Genomic DNA, 24,445 nt, shown 5'->3' with positions numbered 1-24,445 from the left:
TAGAGGAGGGCAAGGCAACCCACTCCAGTATTCTTGCCTGGAAAATCCCATGGACAGAGGAGTCTGATAGGCTGAAGTCCTTAGGGCCTCACAAGGTCGGAAACTATTGAAGCAGCTTAGCACACACATACACAAGCCTAACTTTGTGCCAATGCTTCTCTTGGCATCTGTTCAGGCACAGTGACAGAGAAATTTTGACACTTGAATAGTGAGTAAACACTGAGTGAAAATTGGTAATATTGATTTTCTTACTTTGTTCACATTGGATATGCACATGTCCCCATTGTGGGTACCAAGTTTTTTTTAATGAAAATATGAATTGCTGAAGCATATTTGCTGTATAATACATTAAACCTGCAATGTTATAACACAGCCAGTTTGGAGATTTGCTTTTCTTGACCTCAATTTTTCATTAAGAAGTTAGCTGCCAAGCTAAGAAGAATTTTTTTTTTTTTATTGGAAAAAAAATATGATTGCTTTTTGTTGTTGTTGTTTGATGATAAAAAGAAAGTGTAATTCGCTCTGTAGAATGGCAACCAATGAAAGTTGCCAAAGAGCATGAGTGGAGAGCCAAGATCATCTTTCTGCTTCTTTGCCTTTTTGAGTCTGTAGATAGGAATGAATCAGTAAGGTCAGGCTATAAACTTGATAAGAAGCTCCTCTGTTTCCCTGTAAAAAGTACAGAAAGTGAGTGTCAGTCTCCCCCCAGGGCACTCCTGATGTGTGGCTGGTATTGTAAGGGAGAGGCCATCTGATGTTATCAGTGTGGGACCTCAGCTTAGCTTCCTTGAGAGGCTCTCATAGAAATGTGACTTTGTGGACCTGGATAATCAGCATTGGGAGGTAATGGAGAGGCTGATGTTCCAGGCTGTTGATCACAAGGGCCCTTCGGGTTTGTGTGTTTTGATGGATGCTTGGAGACCAAAGCCAGCAAGAACAGTCTGAGGTCTGAGTTTATAAAATGTCGTTACAACTTTGATCATCATGAAACCTAGGGACAAAGAGAGATTTTTGTAGATGGTAGATACGTTACCGTTTAGAGTTGCAGGGATCGCTGCAGGTGGGACAGCGTTCACAGGTGGGTCCCGAGGCTCCAGGATTCGTGCAAATGCACTTGCCGCACACACAGTCCCCTCGGCCGCTGCAGAGGATCCCGTCCTCGGAGACACAGGGGTCCGTGCTGGTGGTGCAGTTACAGTACTCGCCTGTCCAGCCGCTCCTGCACACGCACTCACCACAGTCACAGTCGCCATTATCTGCAAAACAAAATTCTGGGTTTCTTAGGGCTAAAACCACTTCCGGATTTTGTGGACCATCTTTTTTCTTTGCCTTTAAACACCATCAAAAAGACTGAAGAAAAAAAGAGGGAAAAAAGTGAGTGCTGTGCAGGGGTGGGAAGGAGTGTAGATAGGAGTGTATTTTGCTAATGGTGTGTATTTATTGACTTGGTCTCTTAACTGAAGATCAACTAGGTTGCCTGATGTTATATCCAATAGAATTTATGGGCTGGCTTCCCAGGTGGCATAGTGGTAAAGAATCCGCCTGTCAATGCAGGAGACTCGAGAGATGAGGATTCAATCGCTGGGTTGGGAAGATCCCCTGGAAAAGAAAACTGCAACCCACTCTAGTATTCTTGCCTGTGGAATCCCATGGACAGAGGAGCCTGGCAGGCTATAGTCCATTGGGTCACAAACAGTCCAACACAACTGAGCACATATGCATGAAATGAGATAATCTAGAAGCCTATAGTTAGCTACTTGGTGTGTGTGTGTGCGATTATGTGTATGTATATATACAGTTGGCCCTTGATCAACCCATGGGTTGGGGCACCGCCCCCTACTCTTAGGTCTCCCCTCAGTCCAAAGTCTGAGAATAACTCTTAACTCCCCCCAAACTTAACTGCTAACAGCTTCTTGTTGACTGGAAACCTTATTGATAACATAAACAGTTGATCAACACATATTTTGTATGTTACATATATTATATAGGGCTTCCTTGGTAGCTCAGCTGGTAGAGAATTCGCCTGCAATGCAGGAGACTCTGGTTTGATTCCTGGGTCAGGACGATACCCTGGAGAAGGGGTAGGCTACCCACTCTAGTATTCTTGGGCTTCCCTAGTAGCTCAGATGGTAAAGAATCTTCATGCAATGAGGGAGACCTGGGTTCTATCTCTGGGTTGGGAAGATCCCCTGGAGGAGGGCATGGCAAACCACTCCAGTGTTTTTGCCTGGAGAATCCCCATGGACAGAGGAGCCTGGCAGGCTACAGTCCATGGGGTCACAAAGAGTTAGACACCCCTGAGTGACTAACTGTATCTATCAATACTGTAAGTTTACTAGATGAATCATCTGGCAGTACCTACATCAAAATCATCTTATAATACTGTAGATATTAGGTAAATTACTAACACTAGATATCAAAAATGAAAAGATAATGTGAAAAAGAAATTCATGTTTATTTACAAATATAGCTATTTATGTATTGATAATGAAGAAACAATGATATGATTACTTTATGGCAGCCTAGTGTAATTAGTATCATTGCTTCAGAGTAGCCTGACCTATACACCAATGAAGGAATTGTTAAAATGTTTATGGTTATAGTATTATGGACATATTCATATTACAAACATGATTCCCTTTTCTTAAAAACCACTTACCTTTAATACTATATGCAGTTTCTCCAATCATGAGAGAGGCATACTAGACAATAATATAATGCTTTGAAAGCAAAGTTATCAAACAGTAAGAAAACTAACACATTATTAATTTTACATTAAATATCACTCACTTTATGCCTATGTAAGAATAGAGCAATATCTATATATACTTTATGCATTCACAACACATGTAAATTTTCTTTTTTGATATCTCTGTCTGGCTACATAGTTCCTCTGTAAATATTTTCAAATCATTGCAAATCTCCAAAAATACTTACAATATATTTATTGAAAAAATCTGCATATAAGTGGACCCATGTACTTCAAACTTGTGTTGTTCAAGGATCAACTGTGTGCATGTGTTTATATATTATTTTTCTCCCAGCAGTATAGATAAGAAGCTGTGAGTCCTGAGAAGTGTCTGTGGCCTTGGATAGGAAAGGGAATGAAATTCAAGGCATGAGATGCCCAGGGAAGAGGGGGAGGGAGAGAGAAGATGGAATTCTTCAGATGACCAGACTGGGCTGCTAGCTGGATGGGGCCTCTTCTTATTGCCCTCGAATGGAAGTAACACTTGTGGTGCCTTATCCACAAGGCCTGGCATAGAAAGTTTTTAATTTTTAAGTGAATAGATTGTTTTGAGGGAGAGGAGGAACAGCTTAGGACAGGGAAGACAATTAGTTCATTTTTGGTTCTGTGGAGTTTGAAAGACATGTGGGTGGTTGGATACGTATACACAGCCCTGAAGTTTGGGTTTTGTAATCCACCAGGGATAAGTGGCGATTGAAACTGATGGGGATGAGATTATCTGGGGCAAGCAGATAGAGTGAGTAAGTCCCTGGAGTGTTATCAACATTTATAATGTAACCAGAGATCCTCACAGAAGAGCCAGAGAGGTAAGAAGGTCTCCTGAAGAGCTGGCCAGAGGAGTGTATGAACTACTACAAAATGGTAAATAAAGTGTTTCAGACAATGGGCCTGTGTGTTCTTGCATAGTATTTTCTGGTTGCCTACCACGCCCAAGATCCTAAATTGGCATTTGATGATCCGAACAAACACTTACTTGCAAATATTGTAACATACTTTTCTTCGGAAAAAGAAGTGTGCACCAGGTATTGCCTCTCAAGGTTTGCTCCTTGGCAACATTCCAAGGACACATGGGCATGGAGGTGGTGCATGAGTACACAGTGTGTGGTACACAGACATAGCCGCTGATAGCTCGGCTTTGCGTCCTGGCTCTGGTACTTCTGGGCTGGGCAAAGTTGGGGAAATCACTCAACCCTTCTGTGCCTCAGTTTACTCATTGGTAAGGAGGGATTATTAAGAGCACTGCTTCATAGGACTGTTATGAAGACTATCTGAGATAATACATAATAGTGTTTAGAACAGTGCCTGGCCCATAAATAAGCAGTGTGTGCCGTGCTGTGCTGTGCTAAGTCATTTCAGTTGTGTCCGACTCTTTGTGACCCACTGGACTGCAGCCTGGCAGGCTCCTCTGTCCATGGGATTCTCCAGGCAAGAATACTGGAGTGGGTTGCCACGCCCTCCTTCAGGGGATCTTCCCAACCCAGGGATCAAACCCACATCTCTTACATTTGCTGCACTGGCAGTTGGGTTCTTTACCACTAGTGCCACCTGGGAAACACAAGCAGTGTGTAAATGTAAGTTATTGTCATGATTCCTAAATACTACCCAGTAGGAAGAATTTGATAGCAAAATTATCCAGCAGTATTAAAACTCCTGTAATTATACTGAAAACCAAACAGATGTGAAAGAAATCCCAAGTGAGGCAGGTTTCCATTTTTTGGAGATGCTACCATATTCATTGCAGAAAGAAGGATTCTGAGTTTTCTCTTGTAAACTTTGGTCCAGTAGGTGGTTACTTTTCTGTCTTCATGACCTGGCCTTAAGAGACATGGAGTAAGTAATCCCAGAACAAATGATAAACCACAAAGATTTTGAAGCTAGATTCTGACTGATGCTGGTGTGTGTGTGTGTACACATATGTAGGGAGAGAGACAAAATATGACATACACTTTTCTAATGAAAGATGAGTTGAAATTTATCTGGATCCATGACATTAATACTGTATTTCATAACCTATTTAATTCATAATTGAACTAATTAATTTAAAGCTAAGAATAGTTAGGTGATTTAGGCCAAAACCATTCATTTACTTTTTATACGTAAACTGTCATCTAAACTTCAATGGCTTTTTGTTTATTCTTTATCAAAGGGGGAAACTTACTTTCATGATAGGGAGAGATTACTATATTAAAGTTTATTCTGAAAAATGCATATAGTGTGTAAATATTGGCAAATGAAATGAGCATCTTGAAAGGCTTTGAGAATGCCCAAGTATATCCCTCCATATAAAAATTACTTGGCAGAAATTTTAGAAAACCCTTCTAAGAGCTCCTTGCAGAATTTAGAAACTCCTTTCTTTGGGACTTCAGAACCATTAACTGGGTCACAAAAATTGTTAATTGATATCCTCAAACAACTACTTATCTAAGGTACCTGTTCATACAACAGTAGCTTTATAATGACTTCATGTAGAAACAACATGATAATCAAAGATCAAGGAAAAATTATTAGGCTCTTTTGTTAGGGATAGATCTTTCTGGAACGCCACTGACTGATAACTAAGAGGACAATGGTAGGAAGTTTTTTCTATAATGCTGTTTGCTGGAGTTTCCAGTTTCTTAGAATCAAAATTTAAAAGACTAATGGAATTTGGGCAAGGGAAAAAAAAAAAATCAGTGGAGCCCTGTATCTTACAGATGGATGGAAGAAGGTGCATGAAAAGAACATCATGATAATAGCCCTTTGGAAAAGCGACACATTGCAGAGTCTATTTGTTGTAAAATAAGTAAATTTACTTGAGGAGTGGGGGCTTCCCAGCTGACTCTAGTGGTAAAGAACCCAGCTGCTAATGCAGGAGACTAAGAGATGTAGATTCAATCCCTGGATTGGGAAGATCCCCTAGAGGAGGAAATGGCAACCCACTCCAGCATTCTTATCTGGAGAATCCCATGGACAGAGGAGTCTGCTGGGCTACAGTCAATGGGATTGCAGAGTCAGACAAGACTGAAGCAACTTAGCACGCACACACGCACATGAGAAGTGAGGCTGTAGTATAGTCGGGCTGCTGCTGGAAACAACTGCATCAAGAGCATGTGTGTCCACAGGCCACGAGCAGTTTTACCCCCACACTAAGCACAATGCCAGGCACATAGTACGTATTCCATTACTCTTTGAATTTAAAGCTGAGAATAGTTAGGTGATTTAGGCCAAAGCCATTCATTTACTTTTGTACTTTTTTGTACTTGATTGTACTTCTAAAAGAGAAAGTTACAGAGTAACATCATTTGAGATGTTACTAAATACAAAATTGCTTTTGAGAAACAGTCATGGTTGAGGATGGGGAATAGATGAATACTCCAAGAGATGAAGGAAAAGGGCATTGGTAAAGTTTTCTGAGTCCCATTGCAGAAATAATTGTATTTTCTATATAGAATTTCTTTAGTGATCACTGTATCTGATACAAAAAGAGGCAGTATTGTCAGACTGTCTGAACTACAAATGGACAGATCAAACTGACTCTTTGAATTTATATCTGTCTGCACGCATGACATAAAATAAAATGAAAGACCATCAAACACTAGGACGAACTGTGTTGTTGAACACAACCCAGGATTTCTACCACCTTACATTTCTTTGACTTCAGGTTTAAAGGGTGAAATATAGGTGGGGTCAGTATTGCTGTTATACTGTATTTTATTACATTTCGGATTTTTTTTTTAAAGGCAATTTCAAATGTCTTGAGCACATATTTTATTAAAGATTTCTATTAGAACTGCAATCTAAGGTTCTGCTGAATAGATTCTTTCTGAGACGTGGTGACGGTCTCTGGCTTCAGGCTGTGTTCTGTCTGTATCTTGTGAAAAAGGACTGATGTGGGTTTGGAAACACACCCATTAGATAAGGAAAAACACCTTTGAATGAAAGGGGCGAGAAATGTGTCTCAGTCTGAACAGACCCTAAACTTTTCACTCTCCAAGGGGAAGGAACGAAGGCAGCCTCAGAGAAATCTGTTGCAATAGCAGAAGCCAAGAAATGAAACGGAGGCGCACTTCTAAGGGTATCAGATGGTTTTCAAAGAGCTTGGGATTCTCAGAGGCTTCTTTTCTTGGGCCTTTTCTTCTGAAAATCAGTCTCTTTTATATGTTCCTGACACTGTGGTTGGAAAACATAACTTGCTTGGTTTTCTCTAAAGGTAATGGCTTTCTGTTTTGAAAAGCTAACTGCTCACACACTGTGAAAAAAAAAAAAAGATGTGAGGGCTTAAATTCAGCAGTCAGTTACTCTTTCAATTGTAACACAAATCTGTATCATTTAAAAGTATATGAACACATTTGTAATTCTTGTCTGACTAGACTGTACTTAAATATATATGTGTATCTCTCAGAATGATTTTATCATAGTCATGTAATAGGTAACATATTCTTAAACTACAGTGATTTTACATCTAGAAGGGATATTAGAAAGTAAATTTTTCTGCTATTTATAGTTTTTCTCAATCTCAAAACATCCAAGGAATTTTTCATTTTTACCCTTTCCATAGCCTTCTTCACATATGTCCTCATTCATCTTATGCATGCCTGCATGCCAAGTTGCTTCAGTCGTGTCTGATTCTTTGCTACCCTATGGACTGTATCCCACCAGGCTTCTCTGTTCATGGGATTTTCCAGGCAAGAATATTGGAGTGGACTGCCATGCCTTCCTCCAGGGGCTGATCCCAACCCAGGGATTGAACCTGTGTCTCTTATGTCTCCTGCACTGGCAGGCAGGTTCTTACCACTAGCACCACCTGGGAAGTCCCGTTGAGCTTATACCCAGTGTCTAACCTAGTATATCACATAACATGTGTGTGGTGTGAACAAAGGTCCTGAAAGACCATTTAGTATTTTTGTGTCCCTTGTCCTTTGCTGTGTGTCCCTTAAGCAGCTTAGCTTCTTATCTTCCCAAAGTAATAGGCATTTAAGAGTTGGTTCACATACAAGGAGCCTGATCTAGAATAGTCTGGAAGATAATGGAATTTGATTACATGCAGTTTTGTGGCATCTGAGTAATAACCAAAAAGAAGCCATCTTTTATCCCCAGGGAAATAATAATAGAGATGTAAGTTCAGTTGGCAGAGATCTTACCCCTAGGGAATGTCAGAGCCAGAAAAAATATAAGTGAAGATTGGTTACCTTAGTCTAAAGGTGAACACGTTCAGTTGGTCAGCAAACATTTATTGAGCACCTATTATGTCCAGGCGGCTGTGGCAGGGGTCAAGGATGCAACGCTCCTCCTTGACACCTGCACAGTCTCCCAGGAAGGTGGATTTGGACATAGCCTACCTCCGCAGAGCAGCCCCTTGTGTCTCACGCAGGAGAAGTTGTCACACTGGCAGTAAGGCCCGTAAATGTTTCCATAGGAGGACAGGTGGCAGACACACTGCCCGCAGTAGCAGTCGCCTCTCCCGCTGCACGAGGGGAGCTCTGGGGCCTCTTTGCAGGACTCGGTGCTCAGCGTGTCCTCCCCGCACTCGCAGTGGTGACCCATGTGGCCAGGGTTGCAGGCACACACCCCACACTGGAAGGAGCCGTTGCCGTTGTTGCACTTGGAGCTGTTCACCTCCACTTCTTTCTGGCAGTCACAGCTGCATTCCGGGCTGACGAGGATTTCCAGAGCATCCCCCAGCCCCACGGGCTTGAGGATAATGTGCCTGCTCCTTCTCTCACAGTTTGGTAAACTCACAGTCACGTTGAATGAAACCTGGAAAAGAAAATACTAATTATCTTCTTCTAATCACCAAAATGATCCTCCCTCGTGGCTCAGCGGCAAAGAATCTGCCTGCTAATGCCGGAGATGTGGACTCGATCCCTGGGTCAGGAAGATCCCCTGGAGAAAGAAATGGCAACCCACTCCAGTGTTCTTGCCAGGCGACCCCATGGACAGAGGAACCTGGTGGGCTACAGTCCATGGGGTCACAAGAGAGTCAGAGATGACTTAGTGACTAAACAAGAGCAACAAGCCATCAAAATGTGCTGGAGGATACAGAGCACATGGGGACCAGCTTTCCCAAAAGCATTTATTAGGAAATCTTTGAAAATTGCTTTTGAAATTCTTGAAAGGAAAAGTCCAGCTTTCGTGCACTAAGATAGCTTCTGACAGGTCACCTGAATGACTTTTCAGATGGTTTATTGGTCTCTACTTACGATGTCTCCCACCTTCATGTGAGAGCATTTCTTTTGGTGTGGAAAGGGGATCCCGGTGTTACAGATGGCTGTGAATGACAGGTTGAGTCCTTCTGTGTCTCCTAACACTTCCAGCTCCACCTCAGACCGCAGTTCCTTTAGATAAGACATAAAGAGTTGAACAAGATCACAACCAAAAAATAGAGCCAGAAGAGAAGAATTGTGATCATGTTCGTTAAAGAGCAAATGAATAAAATTAAATTTGGTCTAAAAGAAATTCACCAGATCACCAATCAAGCAAGAAAGCAAGTAATACATACACACACACACACAAGCATATTTTGTCAAATCTAAGATGGCATCCATTACAAGATTAACCATTATTTTATCACAATTAAACTGTGACAAAATACTTGGAGATTGTTCAGCACTACATATGAATTAAACCTGTCAGTTCATCATTGATTTAAAAATTATTTTATCCATCTTGAGGGTTTGGCAAATTTCTCTAGTCCTGAATTGCAGGGACTGGATTACAGTCCAGTCTTATGAATTATAGTCCAAGCATGTCATATAAAAGGCAAATCTTTTGTTTCTATCTCAGTAGCAAAATATAACAATTGCTTTCTTTACTGGTCTTCTAAGTATCATCATTTTTTAGGTCCCATAATGCAGCTGGTTGTTACTCTGAAAGGAATACAGATCATTCCTCCAACAACGAATACTTGCTTTGCGGATAGCAGTATTTGCTTCCCTGTTACTCTGTTCTGGTACATTTCCGCATATATAATAACTTTTCAATATCAAATCATAGTGAAAACTTGGAAGATATTTTAAAATTGTGATTGTCCTCAACACTTATAGTACCAACAGTGCACATTCATAATGAATGAATTGAAGTGACGACAACACATTCAATTACTGCCAAGTTATACATGTGCAGGAAATGAAAACTACGTTGTGACTTTCACTCTACTGAAAGCACTGGTAAGATGTGACTAATCAAAATGTGTCCTAATGTTGGAGATGCTAAAGTGTGAGAGAAAATGTGCCTTGAAATCAATACTGGGATTTATAGAGTCCCTTTTGTACTTTTAGTATAGAGCCAAGTCTGGGGAAATGAGTATAAGCTAGGATTTCTGCCATCGAGATGATCATCTTGCTGAAAAAAATAAGATGCAGTCAAGTGAAGCAGTTAGCATACAGTGTCAGTCAGTGTACCATTAAATTAGAAAAAAAAAAAGTGTAATACGTAAGGGTTTGGGAGAATTCAGAAAAGAGGGTAGTCAGTGAAGGCCGAAGTATTAGAAGACCGGATCTTAATGGCTGTGTTGGATTTAGATTGCTGGAGGGGATGACAATGGTATTTCAGGTGAGGGGACCAGAAAAGAGAAAACTCTGTGCCAGGAGTGGTTCAGAATGGAGACAAGAGGGGCTCAGCCCAAGCCTGCACCCCAACTGTCTGGGGAGATACCCGACCACAGAAAGCCCTGTAGTTTAGAGAGATGAGTTAAGACCTGTGGGAAGCATTTCCTGAAGCTTTTAAACAGTGGCCTGATTTACTGAAACTACCACTGCAGGGAGACTGTCTGGAAGATGTGTGCAGGACAGGCTAGAGAAGAGGATAGGAAAATTTGAGTCAAGGAAGCTGGCATGTGACTGCATTCACCCCTGCCTGAGGTGTGATGAGGAATGAGATGGTTGATTACAAACGTGAAGAAAGGAGAGCACTAGATATGGGATATGTGGGTTATTGCAGGAGGGACATAAAAGCAACATTTTCCAGGAGAAAGACTGTCAAGAAAAGAGGAAAGGAAAGCTATTAGTTTGGGGGAAAGCTAGTGTTGTTATTATTCAGAGCTTCTTTATTCTTCTTTCTTTTGTAAAAGAGAAGTCTGTATTTGGGGGACAAAACCAAATTATTTTTTAAAAACAGAATAAAAACAAATTGTAAAATACTATGAATTAAGTCATACCTCCTCTAAAAGGATCTGACTTCCTAGGCACATTCCATTGATAGAATTTTAAAAGCATATTCGGATTCAAACTTTCCTGAAGTATAATTTGTCAACTGTATGTTAAGAGGACCCCACCTTCCTTATAATTCTAAGCTGCTTACTGTAAATTCTGAGTCACTCCTCTTCCCTGCTTTGTTATTTGTTCCACATGATCACTCCTCCCACCGACAGACACAGGCTGACTTTTTAGAATGTAGTCTTTGTCAGAGATTAAAGTGTCATTTCTCAGTCCTAAAGATTATTCACATCATGTCTTAAGATTTCAAATTCTGCCAATTTAGCATTAAAATGAACCCTGCAAATCTGTTTTATCTTAGCTAGTTACATTTCCAGTTTATTCACTCAGAAAATATTTATTGAGTGGCCACTATGTACTGGACCCTGTTCTATAAAACCTCTGAAATAGTTGATCCCTTGACTGAGTTTATACTCCAGTGTGGGAGGACAGAAAGGAAACCACACAATACATAAGAATACTATGTAGCACCAGAAGGTGATAAATGCTACAGGAAAAACTAGGGTGGGATAATAACGATTAAGAGAGTGTGGGCAGAGGGTATAGGCTGTGATCTTTTAAAAGTGGTCAGGGTGGGATTTGTTAAGAAGGTGATGTTTCAAGAAAGTGAGAGAAAATTAGCCATGCATGTTTATGTGAGAAAATGTGTTTCAGGAAGAGGGTGCAGCCAATGTGAAGGTCCAAAGATAGGCTGATGTCTGGAAGCAGAACAGCAAGGAGAGCAGAGTCACTGTACTAGAACAGAGTTAACAGAAGGTGAGTTCAGAGGTAATGGGGTGGAGGGGACCCTGGTAAGGTACTCATGGAATGTTATAGACTTCAACTGTTACTCTACAGAAATGAGAAAACAATTAGGGTTACCTAGAGAAGGGTGATGGTAATCTGCCTGCCAGTGCAGGAGATGTAAGAGAGGCGAGTTTGATCCTTGAGTCAGGAAGATCCCCTGGAGAAGGGCATGGCAACCCACTCCAGTATTCTTGCCTGGAGAATCCCATGGACAGAGGAGCCTGGTGGGCTACGGTCCATGGGGTCACAAAGAGCCAGACACAACTGAAGCGGCTTGGCACGCATGTAGGCATGCACACAGAAAAGTGATAGGAGTTAATATTTTTAATGAAAATTCTAGCTGTTTTGTTGAAAGCAGGATGCAGGAAAACAGAAGTAGAAACAGGAAATAGCATTTAGGAAATTTTGCAATAATTCAGGTGAATGAGGAGGATGGCTCCAACTAAGACGACAGTGATTGGATCAAATTCTAAATAAATCTGAGGGTAGAGTCCACAAGATTTCCTGATGGATTAAGTGTAACGTGTAAAAGAAAGAGAACAGTCAGGATCATTTCACGCATTTTGTCTCTAGCAGTGTGAAGAATGGAATTACCATTGGTTGAGGAGGAGAAAACTATTGGTGAAGTGTGTTTGGGAAAGTCCAGCTTATTCTGCTGAATAACCTGGACTAACATATCAACTGACTCCTAGATATCTCCATTTGGATGTTTAATAGAAACATATATCCTGGTTGCCAGGCAGCATGGAGGGCCTGTTTGAGGTCCATGATCCTGAATTTAAAGTGAGACCAGGTAGCATGATTGTATGTTTTTCCCACTTTCATTCAGCTGTGCAGAATGACAGGATTTGACCAGGACTACAGCTGGCCAAAAACCTCAAGAAGCAACAGGGTTCAGGGAAGTTGAGAGTGGATCTAAGGAGTGGCCAGAATGATTGAATTTAAACTGGAGAACCAGGTAGAGAAGACATCAGAGGGATTAGGAACTGTACAGAGAAGATATGGTCAATTAATTAGAGATCCTAGTGGGGCTGGAAATAATATTAGGGGAATTAGCAAGAAGAAGGTGAAAAGATTAGAAATGATGAGTGGACAATTGATTGCACACAATCGATATTATGGAGGTGTTTATTGGCAAGGATAAGGTTTAAGGTATGACAAGAGAGTGAAGATATGAAGAAGTAATTAAGTGGGAAGGGAACAAGGTCATTTCAGAATCAGAATTCAAGAAACTGAGAGCCCAGGATATGGGAAGGACCATGTATATATGGGCTGAAATCATTAAAAAATCAGATAGGAGTAGCACTGGAGATAGAGGCACAGTGAACTAAATGAGAAATGAGGGATATAACCTGAAAGTCTGTAGATTACAGCAGTTAGGGGTAGTGAGTAACATAATCTAACCAAAAGGAAGGAAATTTCAGCATTGGTATAATATACCCTATTGGAGATTTCAACAGGAATATTTTAATATGATTTTGCCAAAGCAAGGACATAAATATATGTCTGTATGTTTCATCTTTTCATTCACTCATTTATTGAGCATCTACTATGAGCTAGACAAAACAAAACAAGTCATTTCTTTTTCTTTTTTTTTTTAACAAGTCGTCTCTCTTCCAGGACTTAAATGCCAACCGAGGAGCTTACCCTTGGGAGCATTAATATTTCAACAGTTTTATTATGTGATTAGAGAAGGAAAGAGAGTAATAAATGATGGCCAGATGACTACACATCTGGTATTTAAGGTTTTTTTTTTTTAAATGTCACTGTAAAATACTGAGCTGAAGTTTGTAGTCACTAATTATAAACACAAATTGTTTGCCCCTGCCCCACTACAAGTCAGAAGTCTTCTATGTTTTCTCTCAGTATAGTCTCTTTCCTTCTCTCTCTTTTTCTAGGTTGGGAAGAAATCCAGTCCATGGGTCCCCATGTTTTAAAGTCCTTTTCAGTTCATTTCGGTTCAGTAGCTCAGTCATGTCCTTTTTGGACACATTTAAAAATTACACAATAGAAAAACAAGTTGAACTAGTGCCAAGATTTGCTGCATACTTCATAGTGATTCATCGAGTTTCAACCATAACTCCAGATCAAGATTGTTTGATTTAAGAATAATAGACACTTCATAATTTTGAGACAGTAAAATATAGACACAAGATTCACTTCTAATGTTTGATGTCTTAATTTCAACTACTCTGTAAATTATGTGAGTGGCTGGGGACATAAAGTGAGACATAAACCTTGACAAAGCAAGCAGAGGCCTGGACAGGGCTGGTCAGACGGGATAGGAAATATTTTTGACAATTCACTGTTTTATAATTTGCTTACCTCCTGTGAAGATGCTAGTAGCCAGCATTTTTGAGAGTCCTGAATTAAAGAAAATTGAGCATGTTCTAACACAGTGAAGGTTTGCCACGTGATTTTATTTGATTCTACACATTAAAACTTTACTGCTTGAGAGGGAGGAAGGTTTTTATAGTATTTTGTTGACAAGCTTTCCTGTCTGGAAGAATTTCAAGCATGAACTAACATGGTGATTAATTTTTGATGTGAGCTAAGAAAACTGAAGTTTCTGAGGATATGAATTAAAAACACCCTCATCTCATAGCTTTAATGAACCATCTGTGTTTTATTCTTTGAGAAAATGTATTTGAGAAAAAAATACGTTGCTTTTCCCTGTTAGAGTCTCAAAATTGGTGGGGTGATGTAAAAAAAAAACTGAGGTGGGGAGTTTCTTAAAATATGTTGCTCTTCCTCCACTTAAAGTTCCCCTAAGACATTTGTGAAAGGAATCTAGACACACCTATTTTAAAAAAACCTTCCAGATGATTCTGAAATGTCAGGGAACACTGGTTCTGTATATGCTAAGTATTGTTATACAGTGCATATGTAGCACTTATTTGTAATTTTAAAACATCAAAAATTAGCATTTTATTCATTTGTTATTATGCAACTGACATTTGGAGCAAATATTAGAGCTTTACTGCTTTATAAAATGTTATTTTTTTCATTCCTGTGCTAATGTAGGACTTCATCTTTGTGTGTGTATGTGTGCTTGCTTCTTTGTAAGGAAAAGCAAAAGAGGGGCTGATAGTGATATTTAGGAACCAAAATAAAAAGAGTTAGCAACAGGCCACCCACTGTTGATTGGGTTATGAAATGGAGACAAAGAGAGAAAACATAGCAACCCTGTAGGTATGTATCTTATTTTAAGGGAAGAATTCTGTCCTCAGGCACTAATTTACAAAGACAAGGCAAAAAAAGTTAAAAATGTATTTATATGATGTAACACTAATAGAAAATTTCCCTGATTCCTCAAAGCAGAGAATCTACAAAGTGGTGTTCCTGATGTGCGGTGCTGTGTTTTCCCTTGAGTTATGATGTAGCCTCATTAAGCCTGTGGAGTTAGTTCTCATAGCTGTTATTCATTGGCAATCTAAACAGTTTTGTGTTTTTTTAGGCAGAGAAGAGGAAAGCTTAATTGTATGACTCATGAAGCCTTTTCAGTAGAATTAAAATTCTGCAGGTGACAATGCCGCTATTGGTTATTACTATAAAAACAACTCAGGTTTATGAGTTTTCTACCTTCTGCCCCACCTTCTGGGAAAAATATCTGCAAATAAAGTGAGCAAAATTTACATTTTGGCTGCATTAACGCAGAGAGATTTTCTTTGGATAAGCACTATCTCTACCAACAAAGGAGAGTGCATTTAACCACCTAAAACATCTTAGTTTTTAAACATCAAATAAATGCAAAAAGACCCCAACAGTAAAATATCCTACTTCATAAGCTGAGATGATCAGCTGGAGAATGTTTCCAGAGTCCTTCTGAAGTACCCCTACTGTAGCTCCAGGAATGAGTTTTGCATAATTCTGTAAACAAACAAACAAGTCAGTCAATCTTTGCTCACTGTAACTGAGAAGCATTAAGTGTGGGGTTCAAACTACTGGTTGAGATCACCTCTAACTGGCCGGGAGAAACAGCTTCCTGATAATAAACGGCATTTGTCCCGAAACTGTAGCTGTGCCTCGTGCTGCTTCCTGAGCTCAAGCAGGAAAGGAAATGGCCAGAGTGGCTGCTGGGGAAATCTAATGTCTGTGGTGGCCTTAGTCTAGGGCTGTAACTGACATCACAGCAAGAGTTAAGTCTCAAATAGAAATAATATGTATATAACATTTTTGATTTGGGGAACATCCTTCTTCTAAAAAGTTCTGAGCTCACTACCAGGAACTGTCCTCTTTTTTTTTTTTTTTTTGTAGCATTGCAGAAACTAAGGCTTGGGTCTCCGAGTCCCTCGAGTCCCTCACAGTCATTGTCAGTTGCTTGGTAGAGCAAAGGAGTGAATTGTTTGAATGCTTGCTGTTAACTCCTCCTTTCCTAGCAGTAATGAGTAGTCTCTTAGGGATGTCAGCACAGTCCTGGAGTTGGTTGGAATCGCTCCTCACTCATCAGGATTGTGTGAATCAGCACTTAGGTCTAAACCGTCTGCATTCCCCATGTACATTTCTTCCCCTGAGATGTCATTCCCACCAGAGGAGAATTCACTTTCATCTTCATCCCTTCAGGTATCAAACATGGCTAAGGAATGAAGCATTGCAAAGAAAGCAATTTTCTAGACTGCTGAAAATTATCCCTTCCTTAAGTTTACGCTTTAAAACTATTTTCAAACAAAAATTTTCCTAAAATATATAGGACAGACTTCTGTCTTCTTAAATTAAGACATTCAAGCATACCTTGACATTTTTCTTGACTAAATAGTCATACTTATCAATATTAACTATAACTCTATAATCATCAAAGACTTCTAAAATTTAGAGACAGATCACACCCTTACCAAATGGACCCCACCCTCTATGCTTTTGTTTCTTTTATTTGTTTTTAAATAGTTTCTGTCTTCTTGTTAAGCTGTAAGGTATCACTCTCCTACCAAGTCATTCATTCATTTACTATTGCATTCAACAATATCTATTAAGTAGGCCTAATATGCTGTGCTATATCAAGGAGAAACAATCACTCATTTTGTCAGCTGTTCTCTTCTAAAGTATTTGTGTGCTGTGAAATTAAATGGCTGAATTTATTATAATTGTAGGGAAAAAAGAGAAATAAGCTTTGAGTGAAGAATTTAGGGCATTTCCTAAGGTTCAAACATAGTAACACCCTATCTCATGTAAGTAGTTAAAAAAAATGCACAAAACTAAATTGGAATTGGGGCTTCCCCAGTGGCTCAGCAGTAAAGAATCTGGTGCAATGCAGAAGACACAGAAGACATGCGTTTGATTCCTGGATTAAGAAGATCCCCTGGAGGAGGGCATAGCAACCCAGTCCAGTATTCTTGCCTGGAAAATCCCATGGACAGAGAAGCCTGGTGTGCTATAGTCCAAAGGGTCGAAAAGAGTCGGACACAACTGAAGTAACTGAGCACAAATTACATTAATTTTTGTTATTAATTATAATCATGATGCTATATAAATAAATAAATCAAGACAAAGGGAATCAAAGAGAGGAACAAATGAAGCCTAGCTGATGTTGGCACACCAAGGAGTGGTAGGAGGTCCCTCACTAGAGGTGGGCATCCAGGTTAAATCCAAACCTTCTACTCCCTGTATATGGGAAAGTGAGCTTTGGTTTTAATTTGTGGGGTTTGTTTTACTTATTTTACCATTTGTGATTGTGTTTAAGTTTGAAGAGGATGGAAATCTGAACTCTTAAGAGTATCAGTTGTCTACCTGCTTTGATCTACATTTTATTATTGAAGGGGCTGTGGGTAATCATCCAGGTAACATCCCTTGAGTTACTTTGGGTCTCCCCATCACTGCTTGTTGAATGGGGCCTCCTTTGGTTTCCCCAAGTCAGGTAGAACTTGTCAAACATGAGGAAGGCACCGGTTCATCAACTTACCTTTTCAAATAAACACATGTCAAAAGGGCCATGAAGCATGAGAACTGTGGTTAGCAGCAAATGCCTAAATGGGAACTTGGATTTCACTCAAGTGGAGCTGGAATGTGTGTAAATTTGACTGGTCCCAGAAGAGAAGGTGGAGAAAAATCTTTAGAGCTTGACAAAGAAAGGTTCAGAGTCATTTGACAAAGAATTCCAAGGCCCTTAGCTCTGCATGAAGCTGTTATCCTTGAAAAATGTCCTGGGATCTCCAAGGCCAATATATAATGAATATTTTCTAGAAGCACTAGTTCAAGTGGCCTCCAGATTTGGAGTTAATTCTTGGTTAACAAAGCCAAATCCATCCACTTCCTAAAGTATAATTATGATCCTGCCTGTGTATGACATCTGACTTTCGGCTATTAGGACAAGTAGTTTAACGTTAATAGCATTTGCTGATTGCCACTAGAGCAAGGGTACAAAGGAGTTGGCAGCTAGCAGTTCCCAGGCATGACACTGATCATTGTGGAGAGGAAGACTATTAATTAATTTCTGGATGCTGATTCCCTGTAAAAGCAGTGCAAATAACTAACTAAGGACGTGGGCAATTTGGCTTTCTGATCTAACACTGTAAAAAAAAATTACACTTTAAATCTTGTAGTATTATGATTACTGTAAATATCATGTATCAAATGCCTCTCTTTTACTAAAACTCTAAAGTGCTATTATAAATTGTCCTGATTAAACATGTTTAATGTTAGAAAAAGGGTGATTTTGCATGCCTGGATGTGAAAAATTATAGCAGTGTGATTGGGAAAGAGAACTCTTGGATATTAGAAATGGTGAACTCTGAAAACACAAGGTTGTATGAGCTGATTAGATATGCAGACTTCTCTGTTTGGGCTTGAATTTCCTGGGCTTGTGATCCCTGTTATCTGTCCATGGATTTTCCTAATTATGGATTTGCTCCCCTTCCTCACCACCGTGCCACCCAGGAGTTCCTGAGGTTGCTTTTCTCATTCGTATTTGCAAGGTTGGCTTTTTCTGCTCACCTTCGTTTTCTTGACTTCCTTCATCAAGCCCTATTTTTTTCTTTTTGGCTCACTTTGCCCCCATCTCAGAAAAAATTTATTTGTCCAACAGTCTCCATTTGCTCCCTGGAAATCTCCTGTCTGTCAAGGGTAGAGGATAAGACAAGGACAAAGGGTGATTTAGCCGGCAGGCATCAAAGCCTTCAGAGGACCATGCCTGAGTTCACACCTGCACATATCAGGGTCCTCTCAGAGAGTGTCTCTAAGTTCAGGGCCTCTGGTGTCTGACTGCCGGAACTGGCCATCAGGTGTGCTCTGGTGCTTGCCTGAGGGCAGAGGAAGTGCAGATCCACTCACCTGCCACCCCAGGTCACCATGGATAGGCTTTCGGGTTGTTATTCTCCTCAGAGACTTGGGCTGAGGACCTTGGCTGCCCCTTGGCTGCTTTTGATGCTCTCTTGCTGTCCTCTCCTTGGGAGAGACGGCTCCCGAACGGACTGCCACTACTGCTCTGATGGCACTTCCTATGGGTTAGCGCTCATCTTCAGGTTCAGAGCCTGGCTCTGTTCTGCGATATGGTTTATTATTAGCTATATCCTTGCTGGACATCGTGATTGGGTTTTTGCCTTTGGTGGTGACTCTCCTGGACCCTTATATCCTTCTCTTGTGACATTTCTGCTGTTGTGTTGTGGGTCCCTCACCACCTCAGGCTCATCGGCCACCATTTTGTACAGACCACACTATAATGTTCCTTAGCGGAGGAAGGGGGCTTCCCCACTGGCGCTAGTGAACCCTCTGCCAGTGTAGGAGGCAGAGGAGATGCAGGTTCAATCCCTGGGTCGGGAAGATCCCCTGGAGGAAGTCATGGCAACCCACTCCAGTATTCTTGCCTGCAGAATCCCATGGACAGAAGAGCCTGGCAGTCTACAGTCCATGGGGTCGCAGAGAATCAGACATGACTGAAGTGACTTAGCATGCACACAGCAGAGGGTGAGAAGTCGGAAGTCAACTTGCCATCTATCTGCTAGTAGCATTTTAATAAAGAATTTGTAAAACCAAATATTCAGAGCAACCTGCTGCTTCTCTTCAGGCTCTGTGCTTGCTTAACTCTTTCTGTGGAGCCTCATTAATATGGAGGGATTTTACACTCAGCCCTGTTTATTTTCGACATTATATGATTAACCAATGCCACTGTTCTTATTCTTTAACTATACCTACTAAATGTTTTCCTGCTAAAATATATTTATTACAAGGTTGGCTTGTAAGATTAAGAATCTATGAGCTTATATATACTGTTTACAAATATTTTTATCTAGTCTTTCACAGTATTTTTTTTGGGTCATTATCTTAAAATCTCTTTCATTAGTGGCTCCTGTTTGTGCATTTTCTCTCTCCCTCTCTCACAACTTTAGTAGCTGTATAACACATATACACAATGTACAAGGAATAAGTATATATTTCACTGAATAGTTAAAAAGTAAACAAGCAAGTGTAACTACCAAGATCAAGAAATAGAACACAGTCAGCCCCTAGAATCCTCCCTTGTACTAACTACCTCCCAGTCATTGTGAAACAAAAAAAAAAAAGAAAGCAATAGTGTCAGTCACCCTTTGCGACCCTATGGACTGTGGCCCACCAGGTTCTTCTCTCCATGGGATTTTCCAGGCAAGAATACTGGAGTGGGTTGCCAATCCCTTCTCTAAGAGATCTTCCTGATCCAGGAATCAAACCCACATCTCTTGCATTGCAGGCAGATTCTTTACCATTTGAACCACCAGGTCATTACACCTCCTCTAAAAGCCCATCCACTGTTTTGACTTTTCTCACTATAGATAGAAGTCAGGAGAGATCACTTCATGCCCTACACCAAAGCATGACCTATAAAGGAAAAGACAGATAAATAAATTTAAGAATTTCTGCTCTGAAAAGATGCCTTTAAGGGAGTGAGAAGAAACCACTGAGTGGGAGAAAGTATCTATAACACACGAATCTGATTCAGTACCAGAATGTCCAAACAACTCCTATACACCATCAAGGAAACGACCTCTTTTAGTTTAAACAAACAACAACAACAAAATATATATATATATATAGTATATATATATATATATGTGTGTGTGTATAAGAGGCAAAAGAATATATGAAAAGTGTTCAGCATCATTAATCATTAGATAAATACAAATGGAAACCACAATGAGATGCCAGGGTGCACGCAGTACAATGGCTACAATTGAAAAAACTGACGGTGCCCGCACGTACTTCCCACAGGAGTCTAGATTGGTACCATCACTTTGGAAAACTGGCAGTCGTTATTATGGCTGAACTTGACCTAGCAGTTCTGCTCTTAGGTACATCCACACAGCAGAAACAAACCCATGGTATATGGGTGTTCTGAGATGAGAAAATGCACAGAGAGGCAAAAATTCTGTTGTCGTCAAGACAGTGCTTCTCGGTGGTAATCAATGCATGCGTGCTAAGTCACTTCAGTCGCATCTGACTCTTTGTGACCCTGTGAACCATAGCCCTCCAGGCTCCTCTGTCCATGGGATTTCTCACACAAGAACACTGGAGTGGGTTGCCATGCTCCCCTCCAAGTGATCTTCCCAACCCAGGGATTGAATTTGGCATCTTTCTTGTCTCCTGCATTGGCAGGCAGGTTCTATACCACTAGCGCCACCTGGGAAGCAAGATGTCACCTAAATTGGAGAAAGTGCCAGTAATTCTGAAGTAGTCTCAGATCTTTTGGGTGTTGGCCACAGGGAATAATTAACTCCTACCAGGATTCCTTCTACCTGGGGGGTGGGGCTAAGGGAGGTGTACACTGGGCAAACTCCTCGGCATTCATAGAATAGTCTGACTTGCTTGTTAATCTCACACCTTTCACAGGAGTTGGTTTCAGGACGGAGCCCACCTAAGCTGCAGTTACTAATTCAGGGGACCTTGTGAAAGGATGGGGAGGTCCTAGCTAGCTTCCTGACATCTCTAAGCACCTTCTGCATTTGGCGCCTGCATCCTCAGAAACTCAAGACTCCTGGAGAATCTGTTGTTTTGAGGACTCTGGATGGGCCTCAGGGAAGTTGCAGGAGTGCTGAGGAGGGAATCCTATTGTTCTTTGTCTCCTCAGTTCCACATGGCTCGCTGGTCTGGAGTGATGAGCGTACAGTGCTCAGGGGGATAAAGGCACCAGAATTTGCCTGGTACACTGAACTACTATGATCTGCAAGAGAATAAGGGGCATTGACGTTCCTACCTGACAGTGTCATCTATTTAGATTTCCACAGAAGCTCTATTACTGTACTTAGGTACCATTATTATCTGTAATAATATCCATTATTATAAAAAGATAGTGAGGCCCAGAGAGTAGTTAACTCGCCCAAGGCCAACCAGCCAGGAAGTAGTTGAGTTAGACCCACCTGTCATGCTCTGCCCTGAAGTTAGCTCTCTTGACCAGACCACTGACAGTATGTGCCTGGAAATGGTTCTTCTGGTCTAGTGACATCATTGGTGAGCCAGAGAGAAGTTAGTGAATAAGCCTAAATTAGCTGGATGCATTTGCTTCCTGGGGCTGCTGGTACCAAGTACCACAAACTTGGTGGCTTACAACAAACAAAAATTGTTTCACAGTTCTAGGGGCCAGATGTCTGAGAGTAAGTGTCTCATGCTCCCCCTGTAACCAGTTGAGGAGAATCTTATCCTTGCCTCTTTCTAGCTCCTGGTGGTTGTTGATTGTTCGTGGCTTTCCTTGACTTGTAGATTATTACTCCAAATCTGCCTCCATTGTCTCTTGGTGCTTGCTCTTCTGCTTCTCTCTAAGACCACCAGTCTTACTGGATCCATCCTGCTGAGGTATGGCCTCATCTTAACTAACTACACCCGCAAGGCCCTATTTCCAAACAAGGTCACATTGAGGTACTAGATATTAGGACTTTAACATATTTTTGGGGTTGGGGGTAGGGCATAATTCAACCCATAACATTCTGCTAGGGCTCTTTTGATTTCTTTAACCTTTAAAGATTTTAAGCCTTCATTTTAGCTGGAGAAGTGAGTACCTTACCTGGTCACAGAACTAATACATGGTAGAAACAGATCTTGACTTCAAAGCCAGTGCTCGCTCAGCTCCCCTTGCTCACTGTGCAAATGCCAACAGCCATCAAGGGGGATCTCATTAGAAAGTTAAGAAAATAATGGCTGATACTTATATATGTAGGGGCTTAGAGATTATAGAACACTTTCCTACTCAAAGTAGAAAGAAAGGAAGAGAAAGCATTGTGGCTGTAATCGCTTTCAAATTGAAGGCTACATCTTGAAAGAAATGTACGAAGTCATGAAACCATCGAGGCAAAAAACATGTTTTTTTCCCTGTAGACTGTATTGCACTATTTATCTGGCCAAAGGAAAACAGCTCTTTGTGGATGGAGGCTTGCTTTTGTCAGTCAGTGTGCTTCTTCCAGAGCGAGGGGCCAGCTGGTTTGTCTGAAATAAGGCCTTCTGAAGGTAATCAGAAGGATTTCTTCCCAAGAGGTCTTTCGTTCTTGTGAGATTTTATTCTCCTGTTCATTATGGTAAAGCAGGGCTCCCAGTATTATGCAAAAGTTTACCCCAAGGCTCGACTGTGTTACTAGGACACTGAAGATTCCAAAAAGAATACGTAATTGTTTCTGGCACAAGGTAGCGTGAATGTCTATCTCTCAGTTGCGTGATACCCGTTTTGCCTTCAGGCTTTTAATTGTCAGCTTTCCACAATCTGGCGGGCAGGGGTGGGGGTGTGCTAATTAGATCAGGTGCTTGATCTTGAAGTCTGCACCAGCAATGACTAGGTAGTCGGCTTCGGAACTTTTGAGCACTCCCACTGTTTCTCCCTGTCTGCCCAGGAATGTAATTATCTTGTCAGCCGAGAAGCCACAGTGCTCAGCTGAACGAGTGCTAGGCAGCAGTCACAGAGCGATAAGGGGAGACGAATGGGCCCACCGTGCGTGACTGTTCTGAGACAAACAAATGCACAGAGAGCCACTGGAGAATGGAGGCGGGGAGAACAAAGGGGTGACCCTGAATATTTGTTCCTGAGGATACTTCAGACCTTCTCTTAATAAGGGTAGCCTGCTTTTTTGGAGGGATTGCGGATGCAAGTCCCAGAGCTTTGGAAAGCTTCTTTTAAAGCTGGAAGACACGTTGGGTTCAGTAGCTAGCAGCCTATGTGCTTTGCAGACCAAAAAGCAGGTAATAGAACTTGAAGGATGACTGGTAGGAACACAATGAAGGGACCAAAAAATAGAAAGCAGGTGTCTGGGTAGATGAGGACTGCTAAAGACCTAATGGCCCACTCTCCTCAAAGAGGAGGCTTGGGGTAGACCAGTAGCATCGGAACCTTCTGAGAGATGCAAAATCTCATTGGTTTTTTTAACTTTTTGGCAAAACGCTATACTCTTTTCCATAGTGGCTGCACCAGTTTACATTCTCCCCAACAATGCACAGGGGTTCCCTTTTCTCTACCACCACGCCAATACTTATTTCTTGTCTTTTTAATGATAGCTATTTCTAACAGGTGTGAGGTAATATTGTTGTTTAGATTTGCGTTTTCCTGATAATTTGCATTTCCTGATGTTGAGTATCTTATCATGTGCCTGTTGGTCATGTCTTCTTTAGAAATATATCTATTCAAGCCCCCTGTCCATTTTAAAATCAGATTTTAAAAAAAACCTATTGAATTGTATGAGTTTTAAAAATATATTTCAGATATTAACCCTTTATCAGGAATATGGTTTGCAAATACTCTTCTTCAATTCTTTGGCTGCCTTTTCATTTTGCTGATGGT

General features: G+C 40.9%; 1 protein-coding gene across 4 annotated transcripts in view; it reads right to left on the bottom strand.

Moving 5' to 3' along the window:
* ITGB6 (integrin subunit beta 6) overlaps positions 1-24,445 on the bottom strand; it is an 82,728-nt gene that overhangs the window by 22,997 nt on the left and 35,286 nt on the right. For all 4 annotated transcript variants that reach the window (XM_061135011.1, XM_061135013.1, XM_061135015.1 and 1 more), the window contains 4 exons: positions 15,508-15,597; positions 8,929-9,063; positions 8,068-8,485; positions 1,034-1,256 (listed from right to left, as the gene is read on the bottom strand). In XM_061135011.1, the coding sequence (XP_060990994.1) occupies positions 1,034-1,256; positions 8,068-8,485; positions 8,929-9,063; positions 15,508-15,597 (866 nt within the window). The remainder of the gene's footprint in view (positions 1-1,033; positions 1,257-8,067; positions 8,486-8,928; positions 9,064-15,507; positions 15,598-24,445) is intronic.

The sequence above is a fragment of the Dama dama genome, chromosome 33, assembly GCF_033118175.1.
Source record: "Dama dama isolate Ldn47 chromosome 33, ASM3311817v1, whole genome shotgun sequence".
Classification (NCBI taxonomy): Eukaryota; Metazoa; Chordata; class Mammalia; order Artiodactyla; family Cervidae; genus Dama; species Dama dama.
Note: the sequence above shows the minus strand (reverse complement) of the source record. Positions and strands in the feature narration are given on the sequence as shown.